Source organism: Squalius cephalus, assembly GCF_949319135.1.
Source record: "Squalius cephalus genome assembly, chromosome: 23".
NCBI classification, from domain to species: Eukaryota; Metazoa; Chordata; class Actinopteri; order Cypriniformes; family Leuciscidae; genus Squalius; species Squalius cephalus.
The window spans coordinates 4,748,387-4,768,952 of NC_137144.1; the positions used below are offsets into that span (position 1 = coordinate 4,748,387).

At 39.9% G+C, this 20,566-nt stretch overlaps 1 protein-coding gene across 1 annotated transcript; it reads left to right on the plus strand.

The window, feature by feature from the left end:
• The first annotated feature begins 1,867 nt into the window (after window positions 1–1,867).
• On the plus strand, window positions 1,868–20,283 carry afg3l1 (AFG3-like AAA ATPase 1). Its single transcript, XM_079859837.1, has 17 exons — window positions 1,868–1,938; window positions 2,063–2,381; window positions 3,119–3,209; window positions 3,283–3,371; window positions 7,360–7,509; window positions 8,164–8,238; window positions 8,332–8,456; window positions 10,863–11,133; window positions 11,753–11,890; window positions 12,650–12,803; window positions 12,910–13,017; window positions 15,817–15,942; window positions 16,160–16,270; window positions 17,109–17,224; window positions 17,306–17,506; window positions 18,492–18,686; window positions 18,990–20,283. Exons 2-17 carry the CDS (start codon window positions 2,268–2,270, stop codon window positions 19,212–19,214), a joined length of 2,289 nt encoding a protein of 762 aa, XP_079715963.1. The 5' UTR covers window positions 1,868–1,938; window positions 2,063–2,267; the 3' UTR covers window positions 19,215–20,283.
• The last annotated feature ends 283 nt before the right edge of the window (window positions 20,284–20,566 follow it).

The window sequence follows — 20,566 nt, forward strand, 5'->3', positions numbered from 1 at the left end:
AGCCTAACATTAGAATCTAAAATATGTGAAAACTTAAGCTCATTACACCCTGTTCAAATCATGATTCGTGTCTTATTTGCTCATATTAATATCCTAGCTGGCATATTTTGTACTTTCACTCCCATATGGACCCCATTGAAAACAAGATGGCCTATCTCAAGGGGCTGTCCTTAATGAAGTAGAAATTGCAACGTTACAACTCAGTGTGGTCTTAACGAGGGTAACACGGCTCAGCTTTTATCAATGTCTGTGATTGCTGGCTGGTCTATTTATGAAGGCTTGTTAACAAATATCCTACAAACACAGAAAATGGAGAAAAAAAGGAATGTCATCCAGTGTTTGCAGGACATCTCTCCTGCCTCCTCTGTTGGCCATTTTGTGCAGCTGCTTAGGGGAACTCCTAAGCCACTAAAAGTCCTCTTCCCTGCTCTTAGCAGATCTCGCCTTAGGAGCCCTTTTAAGCGCTAGGAATCTTGAGGAATAGCTTTTATATTAACTGGGATTTTCGTGTCACTTTTAGGGGAAATTCTAAGAAAACGTCATGACTCTGAGAATTTTCTTAGAATTTGGCCGCTAGGAGCCACTTTTTGCACAAAAATTCTTTAGGGATACGGGCCCTGATCACTAGGTTTTCTCAGAGAAGAGCGATGGTAGAAACGTGTCCATCTTGAACATAATCAGAATCATCCGTTAATGAGGGTAAATCGCCATACTCCGCTACACTGGAGGGAGCGTCTGAGTTTTTTTGTATATTTTATATTTTCACATGATTTTATATATTTTTATTCATTGGTTTGTTAAATACACGTAATATTGCTTTGTTATTACTCTATTATTTTAATACAGTATCCCTTTACTAAAAACCATTAACACATAGAGTGGACATTTGAAAGTCTCTTTGGAAAATGTGTAAAATAAATAAATAAATAATAATAATAATAATAATAATAAAAATATATATATATATATATACCACACACACATTTCAAATCTTGTTTATCATGCCCAAAGAGCAATAAAAACAATACAAACAGAAACAATGCATTGTGAAATGGTTAATAGTCAAATACTATAGTTGCTAATCTCTTATTTTTAACCTTCATTAAACCTCTTCAAATAACGAACATGCATTATCTTTAATATTCATATTCGTATTGAAAGGAGAACAAACAATCATTACAAATATCAATAAAAAACAAAAAAAAATAACCGAAATATGTAAAAGCAAATGATCAAATAAGCTAAATTAAACATGTCCCTTAAGTAATTTAGACATTTAAAAAAAAAAATTCCTGCTGCTTCAAGGTTATTCCCGGTTATTCCCTTATTCCTGGTTTCATAAGAGGATGCGATTTGGTTTCAAGTTCCTGACTGGGCGTGGCTTAACATGCTGAAGTTGGCTCTGATTGGTCAGTTAGGAAGCATCTCTATTTAACTCTTCACTGTGGAGGGAAAGTGAGGTGCGCGTCTCCCCTCCTCATCTAACAAGCTGTGTAATTATCTTATAAAATATTTCTTATCATTATCGACAGTGTATCTTTTTCAAACAGTTAGTGTCTGTCTTTTTTCTCCTCCACGCAAGCTGTGCTTATCAGCGTAACGTTAGTCGTGGATGAACCAATCACAGTCGTTCATTCTTTTTAAATTTGTTTAGATGTGTTTGGCGAATTTCTAGTAAATTTCAAATTCGTGGAATGAATAATCTTAAACGATCACTCTTCTAAATGTAGGGTCTGCAATAAGACACAATCCTGTGCTGAATTTTGAATGGGAGGTCGCTCTCGCTCTCTCTCTCTCAGCGCCTTCTAGTGGAGGAAGAGAATACTTCCACGTGATTCACATGACCAATCAAATCTTTAGAATCGGTGTCGGGGCGAGGCTTGACGTTATGTACTGCATCGTAAGGACCCCAAGTCGACTTTTACAGCCTGTTTAAGGGTAAATCATTTTTTTCCATGACTACATAATACTTAAAAGAATGATAACATCCCAAACTTATTTAATCAATAAAATGACTTGTTTCTCCCAAAAAGTTTATTTTTATTTGTGTTTTATTGTTAAGTAAGAGATCAGAAAGTTCCTCAGGCGTCGCACAGAGGCGGGCGCTGGGGTCCTGCTGGCGGAGATGTCATTGAGCGCAGGCAGTTACTCAACTCTCTGTGATGGAGAATGAAGCTCGTTTGAGTCTGGAGTGACCGGGGTCTGCGTCGATAGTTACCGGGATCTGAGTCTGGAGTGACCGGGGTCCGTGACCGTGTTCTGGCCCGATGGCAGCGCTGTTCTCCGCGGCGACCGCTGCTTCTGTGCGCTGCGGGATCAGAGCTCTCCTGCGCGGCGTCAACCGTCGAGGAGCCGCGGGACTCACTGGAGCTCAGCCGCCGGTCAGACACACACACACACACACACACACACACACACACACACACACACACACACACACACACGTGTTTGTTTCATCACACTGATGTATCGGATAAAGTGTGTGTGTGATATAATCATCTGCTGTTTGTTTAGTCTTGTTACATTATCTGACCTATACTTGTCTGTGTCTGTAACTAGATATGGAGGATTTGTCATATGTTTGGTCTTAATGATGTAACAAACAACCGTGTCACGTGACATAACTCATAACTCCTAGATGTTTCAGCAATTCTTGACTCATAATCCTGCTCATAATTCCTTGGTTTCTCAGTTTTTATCCCTGAACACACGTGTTTGTTTCATCACACTGGTGTACACTGATCAAGTGTGTGTGTGTGTGTGTTTGTGTGTGTGTGTGTGAGTGAGAGAGATGTGATTGCTGTTTGTTTGGTCTTGTTACATTATCTGACCTATATGTGTGTGTCCGTTTATGTACAGTAGTCAACATTTGAAGTGGATCTGAAAAGTTCATCAATATTGTCCTAAGACAAGAGCGCGTATTGATCAATATTCATGTATAACTTTGGTAAAAGGTTTTGATCCACTTCAAATGTTGACTACTGTAATATTGATGGATATATGGATGATTTGTCATATGTTTGGTCTTTGTTATGATGTAAGAAATAACCGTGTCAAGGTCACATAACTCCTAGATGTGTTTCAGTCATTTATGACCCATAATTCCTTGTTTTGTCAGTGTGTATCGCTGAACCGCCTGAAAGCTGTGGCATCCACAGGGACTCGCTGCCGGTTCCCGATCTCCTCTTACTCCACTGAGGCTCCTAAAGGTAAGACCACCCTAGATGAGTGACAGATGATGTTCACCGGAGTCTTCTTCACTCACAGCCTCTTCATCCTCAGATGGGAAAGCCAGCGGACCGGGAGGAGGAGGAGGAGGAGGAGGAGGGAGGAAAGGCGGGAGGAACGACTGGAAGAGTCGATTACTGCAGGTGAACCCTCACCATAACTCTCATGAGCCTCATATTTTACCCCCCAAACACAAATATATTCAAAATAAAAAGTATGATGCCTATTTTTACATCATTACATTTTTTTTTATGACATTTAAAGGGTTCGTTCACCCAAAAATGAAAATTCTGTCAGTAATTACCAGTGGCGTAACTTTGTTTTAAAAAGTGGGTGGGACGGGTTGCTAACACACGGAATGCTAAATCATAAATCGATGTAGGCCAATGTACAATAACATTACGATGTCCAGCAATCGATTGAAATAGTGCATGGGTTTAATTTGTCATTTAATGAGGTTTGATATATGTTGGTGTGGGTAAATCCGTTATAAAAATGTATATATTTAAATGGTCCAGTGGGAGAACTTTTGCCGAGCGTGTCAGAGGTTCTGGGTTCTAATCCGCACTCGTAGGCTATATAGGTTTTTTTTTTTTTCTCATTAAAACCGATTATGTTTATCAGTGGTTGTATATCAGGCAAGCATACGTTTGTGTGCATTTTGTTTTGTAATTTCACCGTAACGAATAGAGAGTCTCCACAACGGATTGAAGCACGCGTCCGAGTGAAGACTGTGCGCGAGCCACGAGAGAACACCGTATCCGCGCCTGTGTCTGTATCTGTATCTGATCGCAGCGGCAACGAGCACTTTGATCACTTGATTTCAAAAACAACACATTTCAGTGCTAGATCGCCTCCTTCAAACGAACTAAATGAATGCTCTGCTAGTTAACTGGAGATGTTTTATTTATTTGTATTGGTACATTCGTGCCGTGAGATGTTTCAAAAGTGGTGGGGACATGTCCCACCCGTCCCACTCGCAAATTACGCCTATGGTAATTACTAGGGATGGCCCGATACCGATACTGGCATCGGGGATCGGGCCGATACTGTCCTCATATACTCGTACTCGTACTCATAAAAATTCGCCGATACCACGCACCGATACCACGTACATTTTGCGAGCACATCCCTTAAAACAGACATCAGTGGAAAGTTTGTTCAGTCGGATGTCAATGGCAAAGAAAATAAAACGAGGCATGTAGATATACTGACGAGAGAGAGAGAGACTTCTGTTGAATGCTCTTGATTGCTGATTGTTCACTCAGCACAGTTATTTGGATGAAAACTAAATCGTATATGTAAGTAAAGTAAAACATGAACTGTTACCTGATTTAAATATAACGAGTGGTTCCCAACATTATTACAGGACGTGTGCAGGTCAAGAAGTTTCATGAACGCAAACATCCAAACCAGCGTCTCAGCGCGCGAATACTGAATTAAATTGTCTTTCACGTCTTGCGCTTGTACGGACGAATTCACACAAAATTATGTAATAACGCCCGTCTTGGCGAGTATCCTATAGTAAACAAAGTCGGTTATATCTCAAATGAACGTCGCCATGTTCAAATGCGTTCGGTCTTAAAGGGGCAGCAGTCTAATAAACCTGCTGTGTTTTAATGCTAATCACACAAAGGACAAAGAAATACTCACTGCTCTTGACTAAATAGGCTACCCTTTTCAACTTTACAAAAATATCCATCTATATATAATTTATACAGTAATGAATATGCTTTTTTCACATTTGATTACTTTATTCAAATTTCTGTACCTTTTAGATCTACCCGGAAAACTCTAAAAACACTGTTTATTTAATTTGTAGTCTTTCTTTGTTCTATTGTATTTATTTGTCCTTTTTGTAATTCGATTGTTTGTTCTTATTTTGTTACTGACTGTTTACTTGTTTTAAATTCACATTAATTAGGCTGGTAGTTTTTGTTGTAGTATCAAAATTGGATTAAATAATTAGGATCGGTTACGGTATCGGTATCGGCGAGTATCAAAAATGAAAGTATCGGTATCGGACTCGTTCTGCAAAAAGTGGTATCGGGACATCCCTAGTAATTACTCTCCCTCATGTTGTTCCAACCCCGTAAGACCTTCGTTCATCTTCAGAACACAAATTAAGATATTTTTGATTAAATCTGACAGCTGGATCACTTCTCCATAGGCTTCTAAGGGACTGAAACTTGCTGGCCCAGAAAAGTTATTAAAGAGATCGTTAATATAGTCCAAGTGACTCCAGTGGCTCGATCTTAAGTTTATCAAGCGACGAGAATACTTTTTGTGCGCAAAAACAAACAAAAATAACGACTTTATTCCACTTTTCATTTCCTTCTCTCTGGGCCTCGAGTCTTTTCACGTAGTGTTTAAGCGTAGCGCGTCTGTGTTGTGACCAGCAATGCAAGTTTGAGAGGTGGTGTTCCGACACAACTCACGAGAATCACGACTTGCTTTACGGCACGACGTCACATACATCAACAACACATGAAGCCGCCTCTGTGGAAGACACTCGCACGCATTTCAGACGTGAATCACGGCAGAGTCGACGAAGAAGAGGAAGAGAGCGCGGTCGGAGGAGTGCAGAGACGGCTCTGCGTGATGGTGTTTACGACAGTAACGTTAAACACAAGCACTCCACAGTGACTCTAGGGGGCGCTGTCTGAGAAACACAGAAACTGCGTAGTGTGCCTTTAAATAAAGGGCTCATGTTTAGCAGTTTAATATACACATTAGTGGTGTAACGATATTCAAACCGAACCGAAAAACCGCGATACACCACCCACGATACGTATCGCGATACTCTCATGGCGTACCGAGGACGCCCCACCCCCTGCTGCCCCTGCCCAGCACCGCCTCAATGGACCTCATGTCTTATGTGTACACAACGAATACAGCGTTATAGCCTAACCACCATTAACACCCTATAATAGCAAGCTCCGTATTTCTTTCGATAATAATCAAGGTGTAATCTTTCAAATTCTATCTATTTGATCACGAAATTCAAACAATAAATGCCGTTTTGGCGCTCTTTGATGTGGCGTGACAGATCACTGCACTAGCTCCTCATTTAAAGCGGCAGCGCGGAGCGAGAGTAAACGCGATTCTCTTCCTCAGTTACAGAATAAACATGAATGGACACCTGAAGGTATGTTAAAAGATACGGTATACTTACTGAAAGGCATCATAACTTGTGTAATCAATCGATCAGTGTTTCAGCAGCGAAAAGACGCCAATAAAACGTCTTAGTTTGTCACATAGCCTTATATTTACCTCAGGCAAGCCCACAGCTTGTTGGTTCCTAAATGAACTCTTGCACTAAATAAATGCACTATATTAGCCTATATAATATATTTTACTTAACATGTTAATGATTGATATCTTCATTATTTAATGTAGCCATGTTTTAAATATCTGTCATGAAAAAGACAGCAACTGTGTAAATATTTATATTTCAATAACAAATTAGAGTAGAAAACATAAGTTAATGAGAGAACTGCCTTATGTGCAGTTTACATGTTTTCATACAATGTGTTGAGTGTTGATTATTATATCTAAAAATAAATAGTATCTGAAATTAGGCTAAAAGTCTAGGCTTCCGTTGTTAACCTTTAAGATTATAGTAATGTGTTACAAAAAGTTTAATTGTAATTTAATTAATTTAAAGACAAAGACAGAATTTGTTCATTAAACCACTGTAAAAAATAAAGCACCAATTTTAGCTTTCTAAACCCCCCACCCCACTGAACCGAACCGAACCGAACCGAGATGTCAAAACCGTGGGGCGTACCGAACCGTCAGTTTTGTGTATCGTTACACCCCTAATACACATTATACAGAGAAATTATAATTTACATTTAAAAAGTATGTTTGTAATGCCCAAGTGTAAGTTCAAAAATCTGTACATTTTTGTACTGATTTAATTCATACAAGTTAAAAAAAATGTCCAGGTATTTTTTAGGAAATAATTTTTCCCCACATGGAAATCTGAATGACTGTTTTAGCTTTATCTTCCTGAAAGTGAGGGGGAAACGCATACATGCATTTTTAACCTCTTGAAATGGTGTTTGGTGTCTTTATGCAGATGATGGTCATGTGTTTAGAGGAGGTGTGTGTGTGTGTGTGTTTCAGGGAGACGTGCCGTGGGATGATAAGGACTTCCGCTATCTCCTGCTGACGGCGGGTGGAGTCGCGTCGCTCCTGCTGTTCCTCTACCTCAGAGACCCGGGCCGAGAGATCACCTGGAAGGACTTCGTGCATCGCTACCTGGACCGAGGACTGGTGAGAGCGCTGGCAGGAGTGTGTGTGTGTGTGTGTGTGTGTGTGTTTTAGGCCACGTCTACACCACAATGATATGCTTAAAACGTCATTTTTTCCTTTGAGTTTTCCGCGTACAGACGACACCAGTGTCAGACTGACCCCCAGTCACACGGCTCCGTGAAAGCGCCTGGAAGCGCTGTGTTCTGCTGCCAGGCCAGTAGAGGGCGATGACACCCGATAGGCTGAGCTCGTAATACACGAGCATGACGTCATCGTCTTCAGAGATTCATGTTTTTGTTGTTTACACGGAGACCGCCTTCAAATACTTGCACTTTGAAGTTTGCGTCTTCAGGCACACATAACACTGCTGTCGTGTAAGTGAACGGCCAAAACACATCAAAAGTTTAACGTTTTTAGTTGAAAGCGGGGTCGATAAATCTGATGAACACAGGTCAAAGGTCACACACACCCTGATGAAGGCTTATTGGCCACGACGTGTGGGTGTGCCGTTGCTCGTCACCGCTTTTTAAAATCTAAGGCATGAAAGAATAAAGGCTTTTTGTGTTTTTGTAAAAGCGAATTACTCGAGGATTGTTGGATTGTTATGTCTTGCGTGTGAAAGGTCATCAGGGGTCATCAGGGGTCACCGCTCTGACTCGGCTCTTCTGTGTGCAGGTCGAGCGTCTAGAGGTGGTGAACAAGCAGTTTGTGCGGGTGATCCTGGTCCCCGGGGTCGACGCCTCTGAAGCGGTGAGTTATGATGTTCCCTGTACAGTAGTGTGTGTGTGTGTGTGTGTGTGTGTGTGTGTGTGTGTGTCGCTGATCTGGAGTGTTTATCTGCAGAGCTACGTGTGGTTCAACATCGGCAGCGTGGACACGTTCGAGAGGAACCTGGAAGCTGCGCACTATGAGCTGGGCCTGGAGCCGTCACACAGAGCAGCGGTCGTATACACCTCCGAGAGCGACGGGTCAGTGTGTGTGTGTGTGTGTGTGTGTGTGTGTGTGTGTGTGTGTGTCATATACACCTCCGAGAGCGACGGGTCAGTGTGTGTGTGTGTGTGTGTCATATACACCTCCGAGAGCGACGGGTCAGTGTGTGTGTGTGTGTGTGTGTTTGAGATTATCTGGATTCAAACACTCCCTCGATCTCAGTCCTAAATGACAGTGATTCTGTCTATTAAGTCTTTGAGGCGTCCAGATCTGTGTTCTGATCCAGAGAGAGACATCATCATGACACAGCCTCAGTCTTTTCAACATCACAGGATCTTTCAGGGCTCCAGACTAACTTTATTTATTAGGAGCGCTGAAGCCCCTGACTGAATTTTAGGAGCACAAGCAGAAAATTTAGGGGCACACCTTAAATCACCTTGCAATACAATTATTCATATTTTCCACATAACTGTATTACTGACAAATGCTTTGATAATAAATAGACTTAACGTACAGAAATTACAATGTGCAGTTTTATTTTAAGTTCGCAGGGCTCCAGACTAACATTTGAATTGTATAGATAGTTAACTTTAATTATTATCATTCATAATGTCTTAATATTAATTCAAAAGCAAAATGAGTGACAAAATAGATATTAGGGAGTGAAAATAGCCAATAAGCGTCCTCTATGTTTACAATGGTAATTTAGTCTTTTTTTTTTTGTTGTATTTTTAGTTTTCCTACTTCTTGAAAATTTACTTTTATAAATAGGGACAATATTTAAAGTATGAACAAAAAATGATTTGGCCAACACATTAAAAATAACATTTAAATATGATGATATAGTTTTCAAGAGCTGGAAAAAGATATGTGTAGGCTACTGTTATAACCACAGTTACAGTAAGTGTTACTACATTAAATCCATGGTGAATGTTGCTGATCTGTGGACCTAAAGCCTTTTATAACTTGTTCATGGCACGATGTTTCTCCTGGTTTCCACGTCAGCGCTGTTTGATCTGATATGGTTTATAACAGAGAATTCTGCATCGAATCTGAATGTTTCTCACTGGATCTCGCAGCAATGTTATTAATTCTGTCGTGAACTCAATGGATTTCTTCACTGGATCTCTTGAGGCTGAGATTGTCTCTAACTAGCGTTTCTGCAAACCTCGTGTTCCCCGCAGTTCTGGGGTAGCGACTGCAACATTCGCAGCTCATTAAGTTCGTCTCCACACAGTACCTCAACCAGTTTAATTCTCTCAGCCAGTCTTCCCGAAAATGGTGGGTTCAGGACTTTATCACCTCACAAACCTCTGAATCATCATCCGACTATGTCTGTGACATTGATATTTGTCTCTGTTAGTCTGTTTCCTTCCCACAGACGTTTACGCGCGCTCGATTATCTCTAGGACCCTCCCCCTCCACACATTAGCCAGTTACAGTGGCCATTCCCTATTCTTCTCACACTCGTCATCATTGGCCTGCCACACATTCCAGATTCATTGACGCGCCCCTTCCACGTTTAACGTAAAAAAAATTACTGGTCGCACATGTGCAACTGGATGTAAAATTCAGTCGCACACTCTCAAATTTTGGTCGCAAAATGAGACCATTTGGTCGCAGTCTGGAGCCCTGTCATTATTTCTGTCTTATAATAATTCAGATTACCTCAGAAGTTCTGGGATGAGTGTGTAGTTCAGAGATAAACACTGATGTCTACAGTAGAAATCGAAACAGAGCAACTCACCGTTAGAAAGAAACTTGACGCTTCAGATAAATATTGTATTGATGACATCGTTACACCAGTAGGTGGCGACACGAGACTGTTCAAATAATGTGTTCAACACTGAACGCTGATTCATCCAGTAATGAAACAAGTCAAGACTTTATGAGTGAGTCATTGAATCATTCACTCAACCTGATTTTTTTCCACCGAAATCAAGTTAATTTTTTTAATGGACTGCAGCAATTAACACTTTGTCAGAACCTTTAGTAAATTACGTGTTATTTTGTTTAGTTTTCTGTTCAGAATTGTGTGAGAATCGTGATCTCTATTTTAAACAAAAAATTGTGATTTCTCAATTTTTCCAGAATCGTGCAGCTCTTTTTTTTATTTTATATATATATATATATAAGAAACTGAGACGGACTAAATTTCCTCATGTAATCCCAGACGGACTCGCTGATGATGAGGAGATCAGACCGGCTGTCGTCAGACTCGTTGTGCAAACTAAAATCTCTCTGGATTATTACAACTAATGACAAAAAGAATGTTTGGAAATGTAAACCGATATTTCCTACTGACAAACTACAGCAAAATATGCAAATAACTCGCTTAAAACCATTTATTGGTGTGAAAATACTAACGTGCCTAAGACTTTTCCACATTACTGTGTGTGTGTGTATAGTTATGTTAATGGTAATATGTCTTCCTCTTCCTGCAGGTCTTTCCTGATGAGCTTCATTCCCACGCTGCTGCTGATTGGCTTCCTGCTGTTCACTCTGCGGCGTGGGCCAATGGGAGGAGGGATGGGCGGGGGAAGGGGCGGGCCCTTCAGCATGAGCGAGTCCACCGCCAAGATGATGAAGGACAACATAGACATCCAGTTCAAGGACGTGGCCGGATGTGAAGAGGCCAAGCTGGAGATCATGGAGTTCGTCAACTTCCTGAAGAACCCTCAGCAGTATCAGGACCTGGGGGCCAAGATCCCCAAGGTATCAGCCGCCTCTGGTTATTGATCTCTGATCTCTGATTATTGATCATCATCTGATTATTGATCCTCCTGTGTGATTATTGATCCTCCTGTATGATTATTGATCCTCCTGTGTGATTATTGATCCTCCTGTGTGATTATTGATCCTCTGATTATTGATCCTCCTGTGTGATTATTGATCCTCCTCTGATTATTGATCCTCCTGTCTGATTATTGATCCTCCTGTCTGATTATTGATCCTCCTGTCTGATTATTGATCCTCCTGTCTGATTATTGATCCTCCTGTGTGATTATTGATCCTCCTGTGTGATTATTGATCCTCCTGTGTGATTATTGATTCTCCTGTGTGATTATTGATCCTCCTGTGTGATTATTGATCCTCCTGTGTGATTATTGATCCTCCTGTGTGATTATTGATCCCCCTGTGTGATTATTGATCCTCCTCTGATTATTGATCCTCCTGTGATTATTGATCCTCCTGTGTGTGTGTGATTATTGATCCTCCTGTGTGATTATTGATCCTCCTGTGTGATTATTGATCCTCCTGTGTGATTATTGATCCTCCTGTGTGATTATTGATCCTCCTGTGTGATTATTGATCCTCCTGTGTGTGTGTTCAGGGTGCTGTGCTGTCCGGTCCTCCAGGAACGGGTAAAACGCTGCTGGCTAAAGCTACCGCCGGAGAAGCTAACGTTCCCTTCATTACGGTCAACGGCTCAGAGTTTCTCGAGATGTTCGTCGGCGTCGGTCCAGCCAGAGTAAGTCTGAACTATCGGTTTCAAATAGAGATGCACCGCTGTATCGGCTGATTAAAGCTATTATTTTCACTATCGGCCAACACTCTTTTGAGTTGAATTTAGGGCAAGTTAATGCGACAATAACGCATTAACAGTTAAAAAATAGCGACGTTAATTCGACCCTCTGAATCACCCGTAGTTCAAGCCAGGGTGGACAGTTCTACGGTTTACCCTTCATCAAACATTATTTGTAGTGCCTCTCATCCAATAATCGCACAGAGCTGTTCCTTCTGATAAGAAACAAAGTCTCAGCTTTCTGTAAATTCTGTACATTTATCACGATATTCAAACACTAAATGGTGCTTTGACGCTCTTAACTGTGACGTGACAGATTGCTGTAGCGCCTCAGTTCAAGAGTCTTTTCTTCCACTTTAATACAAATTATATCTAGAAAAACATGCATGAATATCAGAAGGTATGTTGAAAGATACAGTACAACTTATCGAAATCTGTAGTGTAAATCTAATATCTGCAAATAAAGAGCTGTTTAACTTTAACCTCTGATATTATCGAGTACTAAATGAGAGGTTCCCTGTATAGTTTGCAGCATTATTTGGGAGAGATTTAGTTTTTTTCATAAGCACTATCGGTATCGGTATGGGCATCGGCCGATATCATTCTGAATAATCGGCGGAGAAATGTAGTATCGGTGCATCTCTGGTTTCAAATGATTGTGAATCCCAGTGCCGTGAAGTGATTGTAGCGTGTGTTTCTCTGCAGGTCCGAGACATGTTCGTGATGGCGAGGAAGAACGCCCCGTGCATCCTCTTCATCGACGAGATCGACGCGGTGGGGAGGAAGAGGGGCGGAGGAAACTTCGGCGGGCAGAGCGAGCAGGAGAACACACTCAATCAGCTGCTGGTGGAGATGGACGGTGCGCGCCACACACAGCTCATTATTGGATATTATATGTATAAATTCAATTGAGATCTTGACCTGAAAAATGCCAAATCAACAGTGTAACTTGCTTGTTTTTACAGGTTTCAATACAAGTACCAATGTTGTAGTTCTGGCGGGTACGAACAGGCCGGATGTGCTGGACCCTGCACTGATGCGGCCTGGCAGGTTTGACCGACAGATTTACTTGGGTAAGAGCTTTTCCCTTTACATCTCTTCAGTAATATATGAAGTATAATATAAGACTTAGCAGTCGACTGATTTTTTCCTGTTTAACTGTTGTCCTTATGTCGACTGATATATCGTCACGGCGGGTTTCTGTTTAAGTGTTTGAAGTGTTGGGCTTTTATTTTCACAGCACCTGAACTTTTATTTTGACATCGCAGAGGAAAACTGCGTCAGAGCTTCATTATTTGACAGTCTTTGCTTAAAGCCCCACTGAAGTGCCTTGGATCGCGCAGCTTTGTTTGATGCGTTGACGTAATTTCCATTGAAACTGGAAGCTAAGGCGGGACTTATTGAATGGCTCCTCCCCCTTTTCAAATAGCCATTAGCGTTTAGTTTCCCTCACAGACTGAGCCGTACTTGACGGCACCATGGAAGCGAGTCCGAGCGCTGATGATTCGCTGGATTCAATAGCAGAGGTGTGAATAAATTCTAGCCGTTTCATTCTTAACCAACTTACATTTGCCAAATTGGAATAAAACTCGTCTCCAACCCATATTGCTGCGTGGCGTGTCAACGGCCGCTTTGGCCAGGTAGTGTTTATAGCAGAGGGGGCAGAGCTTTATATTCTAGAGAGCATTTGATTGGACAGAAGATGGGATGAGGAGCTTCTGTTATGTCATAAAAATCCGTGATCCATTTTAGAGGAAGTGAGAGAAGTTTTGAATGCTTATTTCTCCTAAATGTGAATTTTGTCATTGTTTTGAACACACCACCTTATTCATAACCTTAAGGCTAACATATTCATACTAAAAGCTAAAAAAACTTACATTTTGATTTCAGGGGACCTTTAACAGTTCTGTCATTAGAGCTGTTAATCAAAGAAAGTAAACAGTAGAATAGAAACAGTAACAGTAGAAACAGTGAATCAAGGTGTTGGATCCTCTGAAATGTGCATTTGGAGCGTGCATAAAAACACATGTACTCTGTCATTGGACTCGCATGAGCAACAGAGTCAAAAATCCTGCATTTCAGACTATATTTAGACATTGTCATGTTCATGTCATATTTACTGTGTGCTTTATTAGTGTTACCTGGACTTTAATGAGAAAATATGATTCCTAGTGTGCACAGACTTATCAGATAATGTTTTTTTTTTACTATCAGTTTCTTTATTTGTAAAAAAAAAAGTTTATAATAGGATTACAGAATCAAGAGTTGCTATTTAATAAATTAAATATTGTCAAATAAATCTAAAATTAATTGCAGCATGTTATTTACTATTTTTTTGTTGTTGTGAAATTCAATCTGAAATCTGCTCTTTAAGCTATTGGCATAAAAAAAAAAAAATTGGTCGACCACCAATAAAGTTCTTGTGCCGTGGGCTTAGAACTAGGGATGCACCGGTATGAAAATTGTCCGATACCGATAATTCTTTATATTTGAAAGCCAATAATCGATATATTGGCCGATAAATCTAAATCCTAATTTTTGAGTGCCTGATTACACAAACAAAAGTTTCAACATTAAAAGCCATGTCCTAAGCACAGTTATAAGATTCTCATTAGAATTTTATATAGCTTATATGACAGACTTGCGCTGCACATGTTGCACTGTATAGTATTTTTCGGTAACACTTTATTTTACGGTGCCCTTGATACAGAGTAATTACTTAATTAGGTACTTAGTAATAGACGTTGTAATAACATGTAGCAAAATGTACTTAACATGTAACTAAGTTATGGAACAGCCTGTACTTACAGATTGTAATTACACACATGTAATAAGCAGCTACTGTTACACATGTGTAACAAGCCGAGTTGGATAAGGTTTATAGATACACATGAAGTACACTTAAGTACATTCTTGATACACTTTATTTTACGTAGCTTATACCTGTGTAATATTATGTAATTACAATGTAATTAGGAAACTACTGCATGCATTTAAGCTGTGAACTAGTGAGTTAAATCAAAGTAAGGCAGAGATGGATAAGGTATGTATACACAAAGTACACTTAAGTACATTCTTGATACACTTTATTTTACGTAGCTTATACCTGTGTAATATTATGTAATTGCAATGTAATTAGGAAGCTAATGCATGTATTTAAGCTATGAACTAGTGGGTTAATTCAGATGGATAACATATGTAGATACACAGGAAGTGCACTTAAGTACAATCTTGATAGACTTTATTTTATGTTACATACAAGTAATGCTACAGAACATACACATTTACCATGTGTAACTGCAGACCTTATAGCCTAACACATTTAAGTACTTGTTGTTACATTGTATTATACTAAGTACTTTCTTACATAATTACATTGTACAAGTCCGTAACACGTATGTAACAGACTCGGCTTGTTACACATGTGTAACAGTAGCTGCCTATTACATGTGCGTAATTACAATCTGTAAGTACAGGCTGTTCCATAACTTAGTTACATGTTAAGTACATTTTGTTACATGTTATTACAAAGTCTATTACTAAGTAATTAAGTAATTACTTTGTATCAAGGCCACCGTAAAATAAAGTGTTACCGTATTTTCCTTTTTATCCATATTTCAAGCAGCTCAAAACCATCATGTTGAACAGTGCGCATCTGAAGTGTCTCAGCTGAAGGAAATAATCCATTATTTATAAGCTTTAATATATCAGACAAATTTTCTTATTGGACCGATAACGATAACATTAAAAATGAACATCGACCGATACCGATATGGTGGCATCCCTACTTAGAACGAATATGTCCGACTGAACATAGAACGATTATGTCCGACTGAAGAGCGTCTAAGGTTTGTGTTCTGTCGATCCTTCAGGACCTCCTGATATTAAGGGTCGGGCATCCATATTCAGAGTTCACCTGCGGCCGCTCAAACTGGACCCCAGTCTGGACCGGGACGCCATCGCGAGGAAGATGGCCGCCGCCACGCCTGGCTTCACCGGTGAGCGAGTGACGACTTGCATGCTAATTTTCCTTTTGAAAAGAGTGAATGTGCAAGACAAAGCAGGAAAATTATATGTTGTATGATAATTACAGATTAGAAATTCATGTTTGGGAGTAGGCTGATGTAGTTGATATGATAATTAAGAAATCATAAATGTTACCATAATATTGCTGTGTTATTGCTATATAAAGACAGAATATTTTCTCTCCTCCAGGTGCTGATATTGCAAATGTCTGTAATGAAGCAGCTCTCATTGCAGCCAGACATCTGAATGAATTCATCGGTGTTAAGCATTTTGAGCAGGCCATTGACAGAGTCATCGGAGGTGAGCTCAGAAATGCAGAATATCTTACAAAGATCCTACTAACACACAGACTGATGCTCGTGATCTACATGTTCAGATCTGTAACCAAGATAACAGCACTGGATGTAACAAAGATCAGGAGTAATTGAGTTTATTGGTGAGGCCTGCCTTGTCTCTCTCTCTGCAGTCGTATAATGTCTCAGAGATATTAGTGACGTCAGCCGTGACCTGTGGTGTACCTCAGGGGTCAGTCCTGGGTCCCATGCGTTTTCTAATCTTCATGCTTCCTTCCTTCAGATAATGTAAAGTAGGATTGTGACCTTACTTGAATAATTCTGTCCTCTTTAGTGGAGCTGAAGCTTTGCGGATATTATTTCTTGAGTTGGCTTATGCATCTTTAAAGTCCCCCTGTGGTGAAAATCAAGCTTTTAATGTAGTTTATATGTCAATGTGGTGTTTTAGGAGTATTTCCTCCTTAAAACTGCAGTGAACCAAAGACAGTCTCAAAAACACGCTTTGAAATCGCTGGTGTTTCTGACGTCACAAACTACCTTGTAACCAATCAGATCAACGTGTGATCGTCAACCAGTGGATCTCTGAGCTGAGTGAGTGCGTGGAGGCGGGGCTCATTTGCATATTCATAGAACTGCGTATACTAAATGAGGCAAGGGTGTCGAGTTACATTCAAGACGTTTTAAGGCATAAAGGAAGGGAAAAAATGCTTAAATATGTCATTTTGGTGATCAAAGTTGAGTTTTAAGGGATAAAATGATTGACTACAGGGGGACTTTAACCATCCTAAGGTTGAAATAAATACAAAAATGTTAGTCATTGATATTTTGTGCTCTCATCTTTTAAGGGCTGGAGAAGAAGACTCAGGTATTACAACCCACTGAGAAAAAGACTGTAGCCTATCATGAAGCAGGACATGCTGTCGTGGGCTGGTTTCTCCAACATGCTGACCCACTGCTCAAGGTCAGGGCCCTAAATGTAGGATTATAGCTTAAATTGAGTCATTCGTCTGTAAATTGTTTTACTGAAATTTACGTGTTCCAGGTTTCCATAATTCCTAGAGGTAAAGGCCTGGGTTATGCACAGTACCTCCCGAAAGAGCAGTATCTATACACCCGGGAGCAGCTCTTCGATAGGATGTGTATGATGCTGGGCGGGCGAGTGGCCGAGCAGGTGTTCTTCGGCAGGATCACGACTGGGGCTCAAGACGACCTTAAGAAGGTCACGCAGTCAGCGTACGCTCAGGTACAGAGATTGTGCTTGCTTTGTGTGTTACGCAATTTGCTATAGCGACATTATGCACTGATTTTTCCAGTATATTTTCCATTTAGCAGAAGCTTTTATCCGAAGCAATGTACAATATAGGAACAGTCCAATTTGAGTAGACCTGAAACTGACATTCAGAATAGTCAATGAATCACTTTAACAATCATTAGATTGTTAGCAGAAAATAATTGTTAATGCAATGATTGAACAACATTGGTGATCGCTCATTAGGGTTGGCTATAGTTTGAATTTTAACGATTTCAATTTCGATTCTGCTTATTGAGTCTGATTCTTATCGATTCCTAATTTCGATTCAAATCAGGTAAAAAAAAAACTTGGATATCATTCACATTTAGTCTTATTGCAAAACATTTCATTGTTGCTGAATATCATGAACAAAAATCAACGGGATAAAGAACACTTACACAAGGAACTTTTGCCTGTGGTTTAAAAATACCATAGTGAAAACAACTAGCCTAACTTATAAATGTCATGCATTATTAAAGACAAGTTAACACTCAGTAATTTAAAAAGAACAAATATAAAAATTAGCAATAGCAACAAATAGATACAGCTGAAAAAGATACGTTTGATATAAACAGTGTTTTAAGATTTTCAGGGAATTCAGGTACAGAAACTGTAGTCAAATATAAAATAACACTGGACTTGATAAATATATATTACAAATATAGTTACAAAAGTTATTCAGTCAAGAACAGCAAGTGAATTTTGTGTTTTGTTTGATTAGTGTTATTATAGAGTGCAGCAGGGGTATTAGGTTACTATCACCTTAAGAGCTGTACAATATACTGTTGCACATGTGCAGCACAGAAAACAGCGTGCGAGTCCTGGTTTAAAGGCATATTAAAATGCACACAAAGGAATCAATAAGAGGAATCGAAATTTTTTATTTAATAACACATTTTTGATTGACACTATCTTTATTTGACAACTTTTCTCATAGATTGTGCAGTTTGGCATGAGTGAGAAAGTGGGGCAGGTGTCATTCGACCTGCCCCGGCAAGGAGAGATGGTTCTGGAGAAGCCCTACAGCGAGGCTACGGCAGAGCTCATTGATGAGGAGGTCAGAAATCTGGTGGACCGGGCCTTTAAGAGAACACTGGAGCTCGTCTCTGAGAAACAAGAGCAGGTGGAGATGGTGAGAACAACTGGCAGCTTGGATTTACAGCTTTAAATGGAGTGAAGCATAACTAGTGGCCATTACAAAAGCTAGTGAGCTGTGGAGTGCCTCAGGGTTCAGTCCTTGGACCCATTATTTTTCTCATCTACTTGCTTTTTCCTTTAAATAATACAGCATAGCTGGATAATCTTCAGCTTTGCTCTACCACAAAGCAGAGATTTCAGTGTCATTTGAATGAAGTTAAGCTTTCAAAGTCACCTGCTCAGTCACATTTTATTGATTGTTTGGTTGATGCAAATATGCATTTGTTTTTGCAAACAGGTTGGAAAGCGTTTGCTGGAAAAAGAAGTTCTAGATAAAGCTGACATGGTGGAGTTGCTGGGACCCAGGCCGTTCGAGGAGAAGTCCACGTATGAGGACTTTGTGGAGGGCACTGGCAGCTTCGAGGAAGATACAAGTCTTCCGATTGGGTTGAAGGACTGGAACCAAGAGAGAGGAGAGATCCAGGAGGAGCCTCCAGCTTCACAGGAAAAACAGGCTGCTTGAAACGAACATACTTTCCACCTGCCTCTGACACTTGCCTTACTGTGGAAACTGTGTGTGAAAGGAGAGTCTTCTGGGCTGAAGAAAAGATTTGTGAATTTTGTTGGTATTTGCATTTCACTTCCCTTGTTGATTGTAAGCAGGGGACGTTTATTGAATTTGAAATGCCTTAATGCAAAGATTATGTCGCCATAAACTTTAACACCGGACACCACAAACTCTTTATGACAGATCTGCAACTCAGAGTCTCATCCGTTTAGTTATTTCTTTTATCCTTTGATTTCTGCCATTATATCATAAACTGACTTCTATCCTTTTAGCTACTCTTCCTCTTAACAGAAGTGGAAGAAACAACTGTATATTTGTACAGTTTTCATTTGTGTGTTCAAGGAAAAAAATGTTTTGAAAAAGAAATTATTTAAATTAAATGAGTCCTTTTCATACAATTTACGTTTTTTTTTTTTTTTCTTTCAACACAGTTTCTTGCACCAAAAACAGACCTTATTTTCCCTCATGACCAATTTCCACCTTTTTTTCTTACCCTTTATTTAGGTCATTTATGCAGCATGTGTTTTGATCCTTGTACACATGTATGAATTCACCACTTCATCAGGGTTATATTTACAGCGTCTAATCTACTGAAAGATCCTATCTTTATATCGGGACTTAAACGTGTTTTGTTATATTGTATTTCTAGGCCTTACGCTGACATCGGCAGAAGTAGGGCAAAGCTAGATGATTTATCACATTCTGTTCATCAGGGACACTCCCGTTTTAGATGGGTGAGATTTAGCCAAGAATCATCCAGAATCGGTGCTATCTATGATGATGTGAGCTGCAAATCTTACTATTATTTGTGGTTGTTAAAGAGAATAAAAGCCCAGTGTAAGTTTGTGGATCTTCTTTATGAAAGGCTTGTGCTCAGGCACCGTTCTTTAGACCGAAGGCTGAATCTCTAAAACTGCAGATCACGTGAAGCTTTCTGAATCCTGCTATCATGTCTGTTCAAGTAAATTGTACCACACTGCCTCTATTTAGAGCTAATTGGCAGGTTGTTGTGTCACAAGACTTGCTTTGTACAGTAATAGATACAGTAAAGTATATCGGGGAAAGAAAGGGAGGAAAAACAGCCTGATCATTGACATTTTTCACATTTATTCCCGTTATATTTTTGCCCTCCTTGAATTGATTGTTAATGATTCTGGTAGTTAATACATTTCTTCTCCGATGTGACCCTGTGTACAGATCATGCTTGACATCATTGAACCCTGTAATAACCCTGGTAACATATACAGTACAGATTTTGTTTGCACAACAAACTTTTATTCTTTAGGATTTGTATTTGAACCGCCCAC

Coding starts and splice junctions, on each gene's coding strand:
- afg3l1 (XM_079859837.1), top strand. CDS start 2,268: ATGGCAGCGCTGTTCTCCGCGGCGACCGCTGCTTCTGTGCGCTGCGGG. Junction 3,210..3,282: donor CTCCACTGAGGCTCCTAAAG/GTAAGACCACCC, acceptor CTTCATCCTCAG/ATGGGAAAGCCAGCGGACCG. Junction 18,687..18,989: donor AACAAGAGCAGGTGGAGATG/GTGAGAACAACT, acceptor TTTTGCAAACAG/GTTGGAAAGCGTTTGCTGGA.